Raw genomic sequence first — 13,114 nt, forward strand, 5'->3', positions numbered from 1 at the left:
ATGGCAGAGGAGCTTCTGATGGGACAGCTGGTCAAGGCCCCAGTGTTCCGTCCCCCACAGTGTCGGGGGGACCCGGCTGACCTCTGATGTCCGAGCAGAGGTGGGCTGCAACCCTGCTAACCTGGATTCCCCCTGCTCTCCCCAGAGGACCTGGTGCAGATGCCTCTGACGCCCCCCAGCAGCCACGGCAGCGACAGTGACGGCTCCCAGAGTCCCCGCTCTCTGCCCCCCTCCAGCCCTGTCCGGCCCATGGCCCGCTCGTCCACGGCCATCTCCACTTCCCCCCTTCTCACCGCCCCTCACGTAAGCAGCTGGGGGCGGGCTGGCCCTAGAGGTGAGGGATTGAGTAAGTCCACCCTGCACGAGAGCAGCGATGAAGGGTCTGGGACCCCCAACCCTGATGGTCCCCATCCCCACAAGCATTCAGAGAGGTGTGTGCCCAGCAGATGAGAGTGAGAATCTTTTCCTCCTGCTCTGGGGTAAAGAGGAAACAGGTAGAGAAGTCCAAGAAGCTGCCGAATCCCCACTGTGGCAGGGACTAGAGGCAGGACTAGAACTCCACATTACCGGGGATGATGGCTCAGGCCAGCTCCAAGGAGCACTGCTTGGGGAGTGGTGCTCAGGAGGCCCAAAATTGCCCTGGGAAACATGGAGCTGAGTCCTGTGTGGAGCCTCCCAAGCAAAGATCATAGTGCAGGTAAAAGGGTTGCTGTCTAGTGGCTCCAAACAAGTAAGCTTTGAGGGTGTGGATTCCAGGATGGAGTCTGGGGGGCCCCACGCCCACCCTGAGATAATATACTGAGCACCTAACATGCTGGGCTCCCAACACTGTCGCTACATGTTAGCGGATTTAATCCAAGTCCACCCTATCTCAGATTAGGAAACCGAGGCTGAGAGAGTCCATGCCTTCCTTGAGTCACGCAGAGTCTATGGCAGAGCTTGGATTTGCACCCAGGGCTGTCTGGTTCCTAACCAGCATGTCTGACTTCCCACAGAAACTACAAGGGACATCAGGGCCACTGCTCCTGACAGAGGAGGAGAAACGCACCCTGATTGCTGAGGGCTACCCCATCCCCACGAAACTCCCCCTCACCAAAGCCGAAGAAAAGGCCTTAAAGAGGGTCCGGAGAAAAATCAAGAATAAGGTAAGGCATGAGCTGGACCCTGGCCCTGCCCCAGCGCTGCTTCCTGCTTCCTTGGTGGATGGGAGTCTCTGCTCCCCTGGTGATAACAGCCCTAAAATTGTGGGCCCCCCCCGGAAATGGCTATGTGGCTGTGGTAACCCCTGTTTTGGGACCTCCCCCTCTAGATCTCGGCCCAGGAGAGCCGCCGTAAGAAGAAGGAGTACGTGGAATGTCTAGAAAAGAAGTAAGCATTCTGAGCAGGGTGGCGGGCCTGGGACCCACTCCCCACCTGCCCCTCTCCCCAGTGCTCGCTCCAAGGGCACCAGAGCAGGAGTGGGGATGGGAGGGGCGCTCAGGGAGGGGTGGGCGGTGCAGAGGGGGCAGCAGTGAACCTGGGGACTGCCCCTGAGCTTGTGTCTGCTTGGCCCCCTCAGGGTGGAGACATTTACATCAGAGAACAACGAACTGTGGAAGAAGGTAGAGACCCTGGAGAATGCCAACAGGTAGGTAGCGCCCCCTGCATCGTCCGTGGTCCCCGTCCTTCTCCAGGCAGGGCCCGGCTCTGGCATAGACAGGAGACAGGCCAGATTGCGGAGTTCAGGATGACAGGAACCCCAGAAACATGGAACCCTGCAGCTTGCGACCCCTGGCTTCCCATCCTTCATCCACGCATAGGTCTAGACACCTGACAGGGTAGGTGAGCCGCTTAAATGAGTTGGTGTAGGGCGGTGGCCTTCAAAGCGGAATTCCCCAGGCGTGGGAACTATTGGAAATGCTGATTTTCAGGCCTGGAGCCAGCCTACTGAATCAGGAACTCCTGGGAGGGCTCAGCAATCTGTGTTTTACTGAGCCCTCCAGGTGATGTTGACGTACCCTAACGTTAGAGCCCTAACGTTAGAACCCCTGGCACGGGTGCTTGCCACTCCAAGCTCTTCTCACCAACAAGCAGCATCCACACCACCTGGGGGCTTGTAAGAACCACAGGATCTCAGAACTCTCCCCACCCCCCACCCCACCTTGCAGAATCAGAATATGCATTTCACCAAGATCTTTCCGTGATTCACACGCACTGTTTCCTTTGAGAAACCTCAGTATGGGGCCCAGCACGCAGCAGCTACCTAAAGTCACAGCCTGGGTTTTTTAATCCCACTCTGCCATTTTTGTGATCCTGCGAAAACCATTAAAGCTCTCTGGGCCCCGGTTGCTTTATCTAAAAGGGGACGATAGAAGCTCTATCTCCCAGGATTCTTAGGAAGATTCAATGACACAGTGCAGGTAAAAGGCCCAGCACTGTGCTTGGCATTTAGGAATGCTCAATTCATGTTAGCTTTTCTTCTCCTCTTTTTTTTTTTTTTATGGTTATTCTGAATTCTTGATAGTGCCTCGCCATGAGCCCACAGTAGGTCTCTAATAATTATTTGCTGGGGTAAATTGAAATGACAAGAGACGACAGTTGGTACTTAACCAGTGCTCAACAGAAGGCTTTCTCCTTCTTTCCTTCCTTCTCCCCCAGCTTCTCCAGCAGGATCCAGCCACTCCCCCTAATTGACCTGGAGAATGCCCCCCACTCAGGGAAGAGGGGCGGGGGCCCACACCCCTCACCCCTCTACCTCTGGCCCAGATTCCTCTCTTGGCCCAAAATAGGGCCAGGCCCTTGGAGCTATTTCGCCACCTGCTGTACATTCTGGTAACTGCAGCCCCACTGGCCAGCTAGGTGGAGGAAAGAGAGTTAAACTATAGTTGGCCAGGCACTGGCTGAGCACCCCCTGTGTGTGCCCAGAGGGCTCCACGTTGGGTGGGACCCAGTCCTAGCCCTCAGGGAGCCCACAGTTAGTGAAGGAGACTGACGTGGAAATCCACGAACAGAAATAAGATGCTACAGGTCCCCGGATAAAAGCAACAGTGACAAAATTAACCAAAATGGTACCTACTATTTACTGGACCCTCTCTACACCATAAAAAAAAAAAAAAAAAAGAGGAGAAGAAAAGCTAACATGAATTGACACCTGCCAGACATGGCTTTCTTATCCGTTCTGGCAGTCGTGGGGTACAAAGGAAGGAAAGTCAATGTAGCTGTGACTGGTGTAGGTGAAGATAAAGGTGACCTCAGCCCAGGTGGGGCAGACCTTCCAAACCCACTTTGGCAAGGAGCACCACAGAGCACCCCTGAGCTCCCATAGGGTGACCCAGAAAATTCACCCCAATATAGACCCCAGGTTCCCCAGGCCACACCACAGAGAGGCCACCCAGGAGGTGACCTTTTCTGTCTTGACCGGAACGGGCACCTGGTGTGGAAGCCAAGTGTGGGGCCAGTCCGGGGGCTCTCTGGGAAAGTTCCAGGAGGCAGAGATGCCTGCTGGGTGACCACTGTGTCCTCCTCAGGACCCTGCTCCAGCAGCTGCAGAAGCTCCAGACTCTGGTCACCAACAAGATCTCAAGACCTTACAAAATGGCCGCCACCCAGACTGGGACCTGCCTCATGGTAGGTGCTTTTCCCTCACCACAGGGCCACGCAAGGACAAGTGTTCCCCAGGCTGGCTTTCTAGGAAGGCAGGCAGAGCTCTGAGGGTTGGGCAACACCACCAGGGTACACCACCCTAGTGCCTGCTGGGCTGGCTCTTGAAGACCCCAGCCTCTTTCACCAAGCGCATGTAGCCTTCTAGAACATGACCTTCCCTGACCAGTTCTAACACAATGTGGATGTGCAGCAACGCACATGAACCCAGTTAGGAGGTAGGGCAAGTCCCTTGAGGAGGTGGCTTCTATACCCTAAGGGGGAAAGGGCTTAGGGAGACACAAGGTTGGGAGACACTTGGTTCTTTCTTACTGGAATGAATAGTGAGTGAGGAGAAGGCTGAGCAAATCTCTAGAAACCCAAAAGAATGTGCAGGGTGTGGTTCAGGCATCTGCAGGTTCTGCACACTGTCTTGGGAATGTGCAGCCTGATACCTCCTGGCTACTCCCTGGGGCCTCTGAGATCCTCATGCTGTCTGGTGTCAGGCACTGCATGGGCGTGGCTTAGTTCCGGATGTGTGACTCTTCCTCGTCCTGCTGCAAATCTGGTGTGATGCTCTGTCCCCCTCCTTTGCCCCCCCCCCCCAGAATCCCCCCATTCCTTTTTCCCTGTCCTGACCTTCCACCTTATAGGTGATATCCATGTTGACTACTTCCCTCTTTTTCTGACACTGCCTGTGGTGGCCCCTGAGGGGCTGAGATGGCCTGAGCAGCCTCCTCCACCTTCTCCAACAAGGGGAGAAGACCGCACATCTAGGAGGTGGTTGGCTCTGAGTGCTGCTTTCTTGGAAAAATACCAGGCTTTTTATACCAATTGTTTTGGAGGAGAATTGGGGGTGGCAGGCGTTGCATCCTACCCCAACCTGCTCTGACGCCCGCTCTCTCCACTACCAGGTGGCAGCCTTGTGCTTCGTTCTGGTGCTGGGCTCCCTTGTGCCCTGCCTCCCTGAGTTCTCCTCCAGCTCCCAGACTGTGAAGGAAGACCCTGTGGCTGCTGACAGCGTCTACACAGCCAGTCAGAGTAAGTGCTCTCGGCCAGGCCATCTTCCATCAGTCCCAACGTCTGGGCATCAGCCAGATATAAGACAGGAGCCAGGCGGGTTCCCGGTTGGCGACATCTTATTCTACCTCCTGGTTTTGCAGATGGGGAAACTGAGGCCCCCAATGGGTCCATGATTTATTCAACGTTAGTTGTAGAAATGGGGCTACGCTGCAGGCTCCCTGATCTCCCAGCCCACCCAAGAGTGGCCTGCAGGGGTTGGGGGGTGATTAGGGGACAGCAGGAATGTTCCCACCCTACTGCTGCTCCCCCCCACCCCGCCGGCCCCCATGAATTATAGTGCCAGTGGTTAAAGGGCATCTGCCAGGAACAATTAGCATTTCAGGACTGGGATAGCACATGAGTTTGGGTTCAAGGGCACTTTCTGATCAGACAGTGGTGGCTGAAGCATCGTGTTAAGGAATGCCAGGATGTCAAGCACGGCAGAGGAGGGGCAGCCGTGGTGGGAGCTCAGGTAGTTATCACCCCGCGGGGGACCGATGGTGATTAAGAGCATGGGGCCTCAAAGTTCGTCATGTCTGCCATTGCCGCTTGCTAACTGCTTGACCTTGGGCACATGTCTTGAGCTCCCTAAGCTTTTGTGTCTTCATCTGAAAAACGGAAGTCCCCGTTCTGCACTCCCCAAGCATGGCGGTTGTCACAACTAAATGGCACAGGGAACACACACTCTTAGCACAGGGTCTGGTACACAGCAGGCGCTTACTCATTGAGTGCATCCCCTCCCTTTTTGAAGACCTTGCCAGGGGGCAAGAAAAGGTACACTAGGTGGGTGGCAAGGAAGGTGTTTCAGGTAGACCTACGGAGGAATGTTCTAACGGTCACATCGTCTACCAGAAACGAATCATCAGGCAGGACAGGAGGAGGAAGAGGAAAGAGATGGGGGTCAGAGAGGAAGGCGACGGGGGAGGAGTAGGAGTCAAGAAGGAGGGATAGGCAGGGAGAATGAGCTAGACCATCAGGGCCTTGAAAGGAGGAAGGGGTGGGGAGGGTTAGAGGAAGAGGAAGTGGAGGTGGCTAGCCAAAACCACTCCCTGGACAAGCGTGGCCTTAGAGGAGACAGGACAGTTGCAGAGGGAGGTGGGCCCTGGGGGTGTGAGAGTCGAGAAAGTCACATATCCGTTTTCCAAGGCCAGGGGCGCCCTGGGGTATTTGGAGGTAGAGGAAGCCGGAGGAGAGGAAGGGAGGGAAGTGGGGGGTTGGGCCAGTGTGGATGAACAAAGGGAGTCCGAGGAAGGGAGGGAATGAATGAGCCCCTTGGAGAGAATGCAGTGGGTGGCAGGCCCAGTGTGTGTGTCTGTGGTAGGAAATGGCTTCTGGAGCCGGCTGGCTTTCCGGGCTGCTGCGTTGCTCAATGGCAGGGAGTGTCCTTCACACACTCTCTTAGGTCAGGGCCTGAGGGCCTGGAAGGTGGCGGTAGATCCTGGAGGCAGGCAGCCCTTTGTAGGCCAAAGTACCGGATAAGCTAGAACCTCAGTTACCTGTTCTCTGGAACAGGCCTAAGAATATCCCCTTTCCAGAAGTTTCTGTGAGATGCTCGTTATTTGATATACAGGTCAAAGGGCTTAGCACAATGCCTAGCACAGGGTAGATATCCATCAAACTGTTTCCTTTTCCTTCATTTTCCTGAAGGGCACACTAGGGCCTAGAACAGGGAAGAGGGAGCCAGGGTGGCTCGGTGGGTTACACCTTTATCTAAGCCCCCCTCACCACCCCCCATTCAGACTCCCTGCTCAGGGGGGAATTTGCTGTTCCACATCCCCCGCCCTAACCCACCTTGTGCTCATTCTCAAAAAAATAAAATCTCCACAAAAAAGAAAAATGGAAGGATTTTGATTCAAGGTCTCAGAGGAAGTGAGTAGCTGAAGTAGGATTAGAACCCAGTTCTCAGGGACGCCTGAATGGCTCAGTGGGTTAAGCCACTGCCTTCAGCTCAAGTCATGATCCCAGGGTCCTGAGATTGAGCCCCACATCAGGCTGTCTGCTCTGCAGGGAGCCTGCTTCCTCTTCTCTCTCTCTCTCTGCCTACTTGTGATCTCTATCTGTCAAATAAATAAATAAAATCTTAAAAAAAAAAAAACCCAGTTCTCAGATGCCCCACCCTGGTACCCTCTGCTTGGGAAGAACTACTTTCTCGGAGTTCTTACTGAACAGTTTCAATCACTTTGTCCATAACGGTCTCAAACCACATTCACACGACCTCGACCCTAGTATGCCTACTTTATGGAGGAGCAAACTGAGGCTCAGAAAGGCTAAAGCAAAGGCCTAAGACACCAGAGGTCATACCCAAGGGCAGTGTTAGAGTTGGGGTTCTGACTCAGGTCCTCGTACTTCACTGGTGGGCCAGGAATGTGGCTGGGAGTGGGGAGGCTCGGCCCGGAGGCTCACCATCAGCTCTCTGTCCAGTGCCCTCCCGGAGCCTCCTGTTCTACGATGAGGGGGCAGGCTCGTGGGAGGATGGCCGCAGCGCCCTGCTGCCCGTGGAGCCCCCAGACGGCTGGGAGATCAAGCCCGGGGGGCCGGCTGAGCAGCGGCCCCAGGACCACCTGCAGCATGACCACCTGGACAGCACCCACGAGACCACCAAGTACCTGAGCGAGGCCTGGCCGAAAGACATCAGTGGAAACGGTACCAGCCCGGACTTCTCTCACCCCAAGGAGTGGTTCCGTGAGAGGTAGGTGGGCGGGGCCCCTTCCCTTCCTGGGCCCCAGGCTCCACCCATTCTCCGCAGGGAGGGGGGCTGGACCCCATCTCAGCCACGCCTCCCCAAGGCCCCATCCCACCCGCATTCTGATCCAGCGTGCAGAGTGGTGAGAAGGTCCTCGATGGACAGACTCACCCCAGACTTCTGTTCTCTCTCCAGGGATCTCGGCCCCAATACCACCATCAAACTCTCCTAGGCGCATCAAGACCCAGGACACAGGACGTCCCCTCTGGCACCTGGAAGAGGGGTGGTCTTGCTCTCTAACCCGGATCCAGATTGTCCCCCTGCCCCCTGGGCTCCCACCCCAGGAGAAGGGGTTCCACTTTTCCCCAGCCCTTCTTTGCCCCATTCCCTACCAGGGCCTCTCCTTTCCCCATCACATTTGGACTGTTCCCTTGGGCGGACCACTCTGTTCTCACCTCTCCCTCCCACAGCCATCCGTCCTTCTCAGATAAACCACTCACTGGGCTGACCCCCTCCTTTCTCATAATGACCGACTGGACCACTGCCTCCCTGCCCCCACCCACAAACACACCCATCAACACACCAACACACACCCCCCTCACCCCCCACCCCACTGTACAGAGACCAAGAACAGAAATTGTTTGTAAATAATGAACCTTATTTTTTATTATTGCCAATCCCCTAAAATATTGTATTTTACAAGTCTCCATCCTCCCTTCACCCCTCCCTTGTTTTATATTTTATGAAGTTAGTGCGGGCTTTGCTCTTCCCCTGGCCCTCATCCGGCCTCCCCTGCCGCTGCCCAAGCCGCTGGGCCTTTTTAATTGCCAAACTGCTTCTTCCATCAGCTCAGCACAAGCTTTAAGAAGGCAAAAGTAAAAAAAAAAAAAAAAGATTCAGCATCAATTCCTGACTTTGTGCCTTTCTTCATGGTGGGGGAGGGGACCAGGACTGAGAGATGGGGAGTGAGAAGGGGAAATCGATCTTATATTCCGCCAGGGGTTCATTGGGGGTGTGGGTATGTGGGAGGGCATTTCTCCCTCTTCCAGCGAGATGCAGGATTCCGACTAGATGCTCCAAGGATTCCACTGGAGGCTGTTCCTCCAACTGCTGACAATGGAGGCAGAGAAGCAGATCAGCCACAGTCTTGGCCTTTGGGGATGCAAACTGCTAGGATCAAGCCTGTCCTGTGGACCAGACGCTGTGCCGGACACTTCCCATGCTCTACCCAGTGTGGTCCTCCTGACACCTGCCAACATTTCCGCCCTCGTGTCCTCTGCCTCAACTGGGTCAAAGGTGCAGGCTCCATAGTCAGAAGATCTGTGTTTAACTCCTGAGGCTGCCGCTCCCTAGCTGGGCATGGTAGCCAGAATTCTATGCTGCCTCCAAGCTTCCCGGCCCCTACTCTGCTTCCCCTCTGCTCCCCTCCCCCTCCCATACACACCTATTTAATCCCATCCCCTAGGGTGTGCAGGAGACCTGTAAATACAAGGGGATGTCCTCCCATAATTAGGTGACCTTTTACGACAAAAGTAAAGAGATTCTGCAGCTGTAATGAAGGTCCCAAATCAACCGATTTGGGGTTCATCAAAACGGAGATGATCTTTGGTGGGCCTGGCTTAATCAGGTGAAAGCTTTTTTTTTTTTTTTTTTTTTTTTTTTTTAAAGGCACTGAGCCTTTCCTGAGAAGAAACAGTCCCCCGTTGGCCTTGAAGCAAACAACTATGTGTAAAGTGCATGGAGGGGGTGGCCTACAGGAGTTGAGGGCCAAAGTGGCAAAGCACTGAATTCCACCAAAACCTCAACATGCCTCATCTCGGCTCCAGATGAGACCCCCCCACACACACACACAGGGCCAGCAAGACTGAGCTGACTATGGGCCATGGGAACTGAGATCATCCATATGTCATCTTAAGCTTCCATGTTCATGGTCATTTGTTACACAGCATAGGAAAGTGAGATACTATATAACCCGAATCTCTCTGAGCCTCCATTTCCCCATTTGTAAAACAGGACATAACACCCAAGGAATGAGGTAGTTGTGGGAGTCAACAAGGTAAATTATGTAAGGGGCTTAGAGCAGGTCCTGGCCCATGGTGACTCCAAGAAAGATGAGCTGTGCATTTAGAGGCAATATCGAGCCCCCTCCTAAGGGCCAAGCTAGAGGGTGTTGTCATAGCACAAAGGAGGGCACCTCAGCCAGACTGGAGGGCTTCCTGGAGGAGGCAACATGGACTGTTGGAAGCAGGCAGGAGAGAGGAAAGGGGCATTTCAGAAGAAGGGGAGCAGCCCGAGCAAAGGCCTCTCAGATGTCAGAGAGCAGGAAAACTTCAAGGAAATTCAAATCATTTAGAACAGCCCGATGGTAGAGAGCTGAGGCCAGGTGGTGATCAGGGGCCAGATCCCAAGGGGACTCAAATGTCTTTCTAAGGCATTTGGACTTCATCATGCAGGTGTGATACTTTCCTATCCAGAAGCAGGACGTGGTGGTGGGATGTGCCTATACCAGCTGCCCCCCAGCTGGTGGAACCTTAGAACCTCAGAACTAGCCATTAGGCCATCCTCTCTCCCTCTTCCTTCACAGCCTCGTCTTGACCACTGGATAGGGACTTCGCTGCCTGCTGTTGAGCATCAGTCTGAGCTGCTAGAACATGCAGGCCTCTATGGCAAGGCCACGAGAGACTGGGCTCCTGGCCCTAAACTCCAGCCTCATTAACAATAACTTTTAGCAGACCTCTTTCCTGACATTCATCTGTTCCCTCTGTTAGTCACTCAACAAACTGTCTTCAGAGGTGCTAGGCTGGTGGTGGAGGCTGGGGAGTAAACCAGCCATCAGGGCTGGTGTGATGGAGAGCTACATGGACTTCATAGACTTCAGACTGGGTGAATCAGGGAGGGTCACTCGGAGGAGGTGGCCCTTGAACTGAGTCTCAAAGAATGGGTAGGACTTGGTAAGGTAGAGAGAGGTAAGGGTGTTGGAAGTGGAGAGATTGGCCAAGGGCAAAGGTGTGGAGCCATGAGAAACAGGGCCAGGACCGAAGCGAGCCAAGGAGGGTTAGGGTGCCCTATGCATAGAGGTGCTTGTACAAACAAGCCTGAGAACAAGCCCCTCCTTAAACTGTACACACAGGCACTCAGCTAGCCTCACCTGAGTCCTGGCCCTGGTGAAAAGGATGGCCTTTCCCGGGATCTAAACCAAGAACATATCATTCTGAAGGTGATGGGGAGCTACTGAATGTTTTTAAGCCAGAGAGTGAGATCATCAGATTTGCCTGTCCCACAGCTCTGCAGGTGGTATACAAGGATGAGACAGAGTCCAGAGATAATCAGGAAGAATTAACAACAGCTCTGACATCAGATTAGCTGTGGGGTGCAGGAGTGAGGGCAGAGCCTGGATGACATTGAAATGTCTGACATGGAGGCCATAGTGGCTGATGGGATCATCAGAGGGGACAGAGAATACAGGAGGAAGAGCTGGTTTGGGGAGAAAATAATTCATTTGAGCACACCTCAAAGTTGAGCTGCCTGTAGAATGTTCCCGTTAACATGGAAGTCTAGGGCTTAGGAGAAAGGGATCCCTGGTGGAGATAAGGACATTGTCTGCATCTGGTGTGTTCAAGTCTGGAGTCTACATAAAGGGAAGAGAGGTGAGGGCAGAACTCCAGGAATATGGACATGAAGAGACAGTAGAAGGTAAGGAGTGTACAGGGAGGCTGAGAAGGAATGATCGGAGAGGGGAAAAAAAAAAAAAAAACAGGAGAAGAGAGTGGCCCAGAAACTGACAGAGGAAAGCCTCCAGGAGTGGAGATCAGTGGAGTCAGATGACATCTGAGAGGCTGGGAAAGATGAGAAGAACACAAAGTGTCTGCTCGCTTGGACAATGAGGAGGTCACCAGTGACCTTGGTCAGAGCTGTTTTGGGGAGAGGAGAGGTGGAAGTGAGAACAGGAGGGATGGATGGGAAGGGGACGGGGGACCTGGGATGCACTGCATTCTTTCGAGGAGCTGTGCTAGGAAGGAACAGAGGGTGGCACCTGGAGGGCAGAGGTAGGTGAGATCAAGAGCAATCTGGGGGCTGTTCGTTTTTTTTAAGTTTTTATTTAAATTCCGGTTAGTTAACATACAGTACAAGTTTAGTTTCAAGTGTACAATATGGTGATTCTTTTGGATGGGAGAAAGTTGACCATGGTTATTTCTAGAAGACAGGGAGCCCACAGAGAGGGAAGAGGATTAGGCGGGTGGGGCAAGGATTCATGGAGTGGATGGAGTGGTCCACTCTGGACCAGAGAAGCCCAGACAAAGGGAGGGCATTCTGCAGATGCAGAATGTGGGGAGACAGGAACCGGAAGCAGACCCCCATTCAGTTCAGGTCTGATTTCAGAGTCATGAGATCCAGGCCCCCAACAGGCTCAGCACTCAGCAGAGTCTGCTTGAGTTTCTCTCTGGCTCTCCCTCTGCCCCTCCCTCCCAAATAAATAAATAAATCTTATTTAAAAGGTGGGGAGGGGCACCAGGGTGGCTCAGTTGGTTAGGCGGCTGCCTTTGGCTCATGTCACAATCCCAGAGTCCTGGGATCCTTGGGATTCTTGCTCAGTGGGGAGTCTGATTCTCCATCTCCCTCTACCCCTCCCCCCCCCACTTGTGCATGCACAAGCTCACTCTCTATCAGATAAATAAATAAAATATTTTTTAAATTCCAAGGACATTGGAGCTACCTAGAACAACTAATCCAGAGAGCTCAGGGCTTGGTGAGGTAATCCAAGTGAGGCTATCTGTAATCACCACCCAAAGTCTGTTTATCCAGAGCAGTCTCTCCTGCCTCTGTAAGGATGCAGGGTTAGTCTGCTTGCACAAGCCACCTGTTGACATACGACCTCCTCAGGGTCATGCATCACATCCCTCACGTGTCCCTGGTGATGGACCTGTAGATTCCACGCTCTGCCAGCAGCCAGCTTGGCCCCGCACACAGCTGATGGCTGTCCCAGTGCCAGCCATCCCATCCAGACTGCCACAACAGACCCTTGGTTACAACTGGAAACTGAAGCCCTAGAAGCAGGGAGAACAACTGTGGGCAATGCCTGGAAATGGAGTGAGTCAGAGCGATGTTCCAGTTCCAGAGGGCTGGATGGTCCCAGGAGCCAGCTGGCCAAATTGGGGTGTAGGTAACAGGTGCTCCTTGGGTCGCTAGGGGAGCCAGGCTGGGAACTCACCTCCAAAGGAGGCTCAGTTGCTTTGTCAACAGAGTGGCAGTTAAGGGTGGAGGTCCTGACGTCTGCACTGCACTTGACCTTAACAAGGCACCCAGCTCCCAGAGCTTCAGTGCCCTCATCTGTGAAATTGTCCCCACCCTCCTGAAGGTGCTGTGAGGGGCAAGTGAAAGCTTGCATACAAAGCTCTCAGCCCAAGGTCAGCTGCGCAGTAAACACTGGAAAAGGCATTAGCTATTATTTTCTGAGTGCAGAGGCAGTGGGCTGGAGATGATCAGAGCAGCTAGCTGCAGCCGGGAGACGCTGCAGAAGGTAGCTGGACTAGTCAGGGGAGAGGGCTTTCATTCTTCCCTTGGATTCTTGGGAAGTGAGCAAGTGCCACAACTCACCCATAACACAGTCAACAGCTGGTCCTAAGGTGGGGCGGGGAGGGGTTGGGGGGAGGTGTGAGGACGAAGGGGAGATGCTTTAGTTTAAAAAGGTTTGAGCGGGGAGAGCTCTGCAGGAAAGAGCTGAAGGAAAAACCAACCTGGAAACCCAGCAGC

General features: G+C 53.8%; 1 protein-coding gene across 1 annotated transcript in view; it reads left to right on the forward strand.

The window, feature by feature from the left end:
* CREB3L1 (cAMP responsive element binding protein 3 like 1) overlaps window positions 1–8,256 on the forward strand; it is a 34,787-nt gene extending 26,531 nt beyond the window's left edge. The window contains exons 5-12 of the mRNA XM_032358948.1: window positions 146–303; window positions 996–1,145; window positions 1,310–1,368; window positions 1,559–1,627; window positions 3,507–3,606; window positions 4,533–4,659; window positions 7,102–7,369; window positions 7,559–8,256. Coding sequence (XP_032214839.1) covers window positions 146–303; window positions 996–1,145; window positions 1,310–1,368; window positions 1,559–1,627; window positions 3,507–3,606; window positions 4,533–4,659; window positions 7,102–7,369; window positions 7,559–7,595 — 968 coding nt within the window. The 3' untranslated portion in view covers window positions 7,596–8,256. The remainder of the gene's footprint in view (window positions 1–145; window positions 304–995; window positions 1,146–1,309; window positions 1,369–1,558; window positions 1,628–3,506; window positions 3,607–4,532; window positions 4,660–7,101; window positions 7,370–7,558) is intronic.
* Window positions 8,257–13,114: the final 4,858 nt, after the last annotated feature.

This window comes from Mustela erminea, chromosome 9 (assembly GCF_009829155.1).
Source record: "Mustela erminea isolate mMusErm1 chromosome 9, mMusErm1.Pri, whole genome shotgun sequence".
Classification (NCBI taxonomy): domain Eukaryota; kingdom Metazoa; phylum Chordata; class Mammalia; order Carnivora; family Mustelidae; genus Mustela; species Mustela erminea.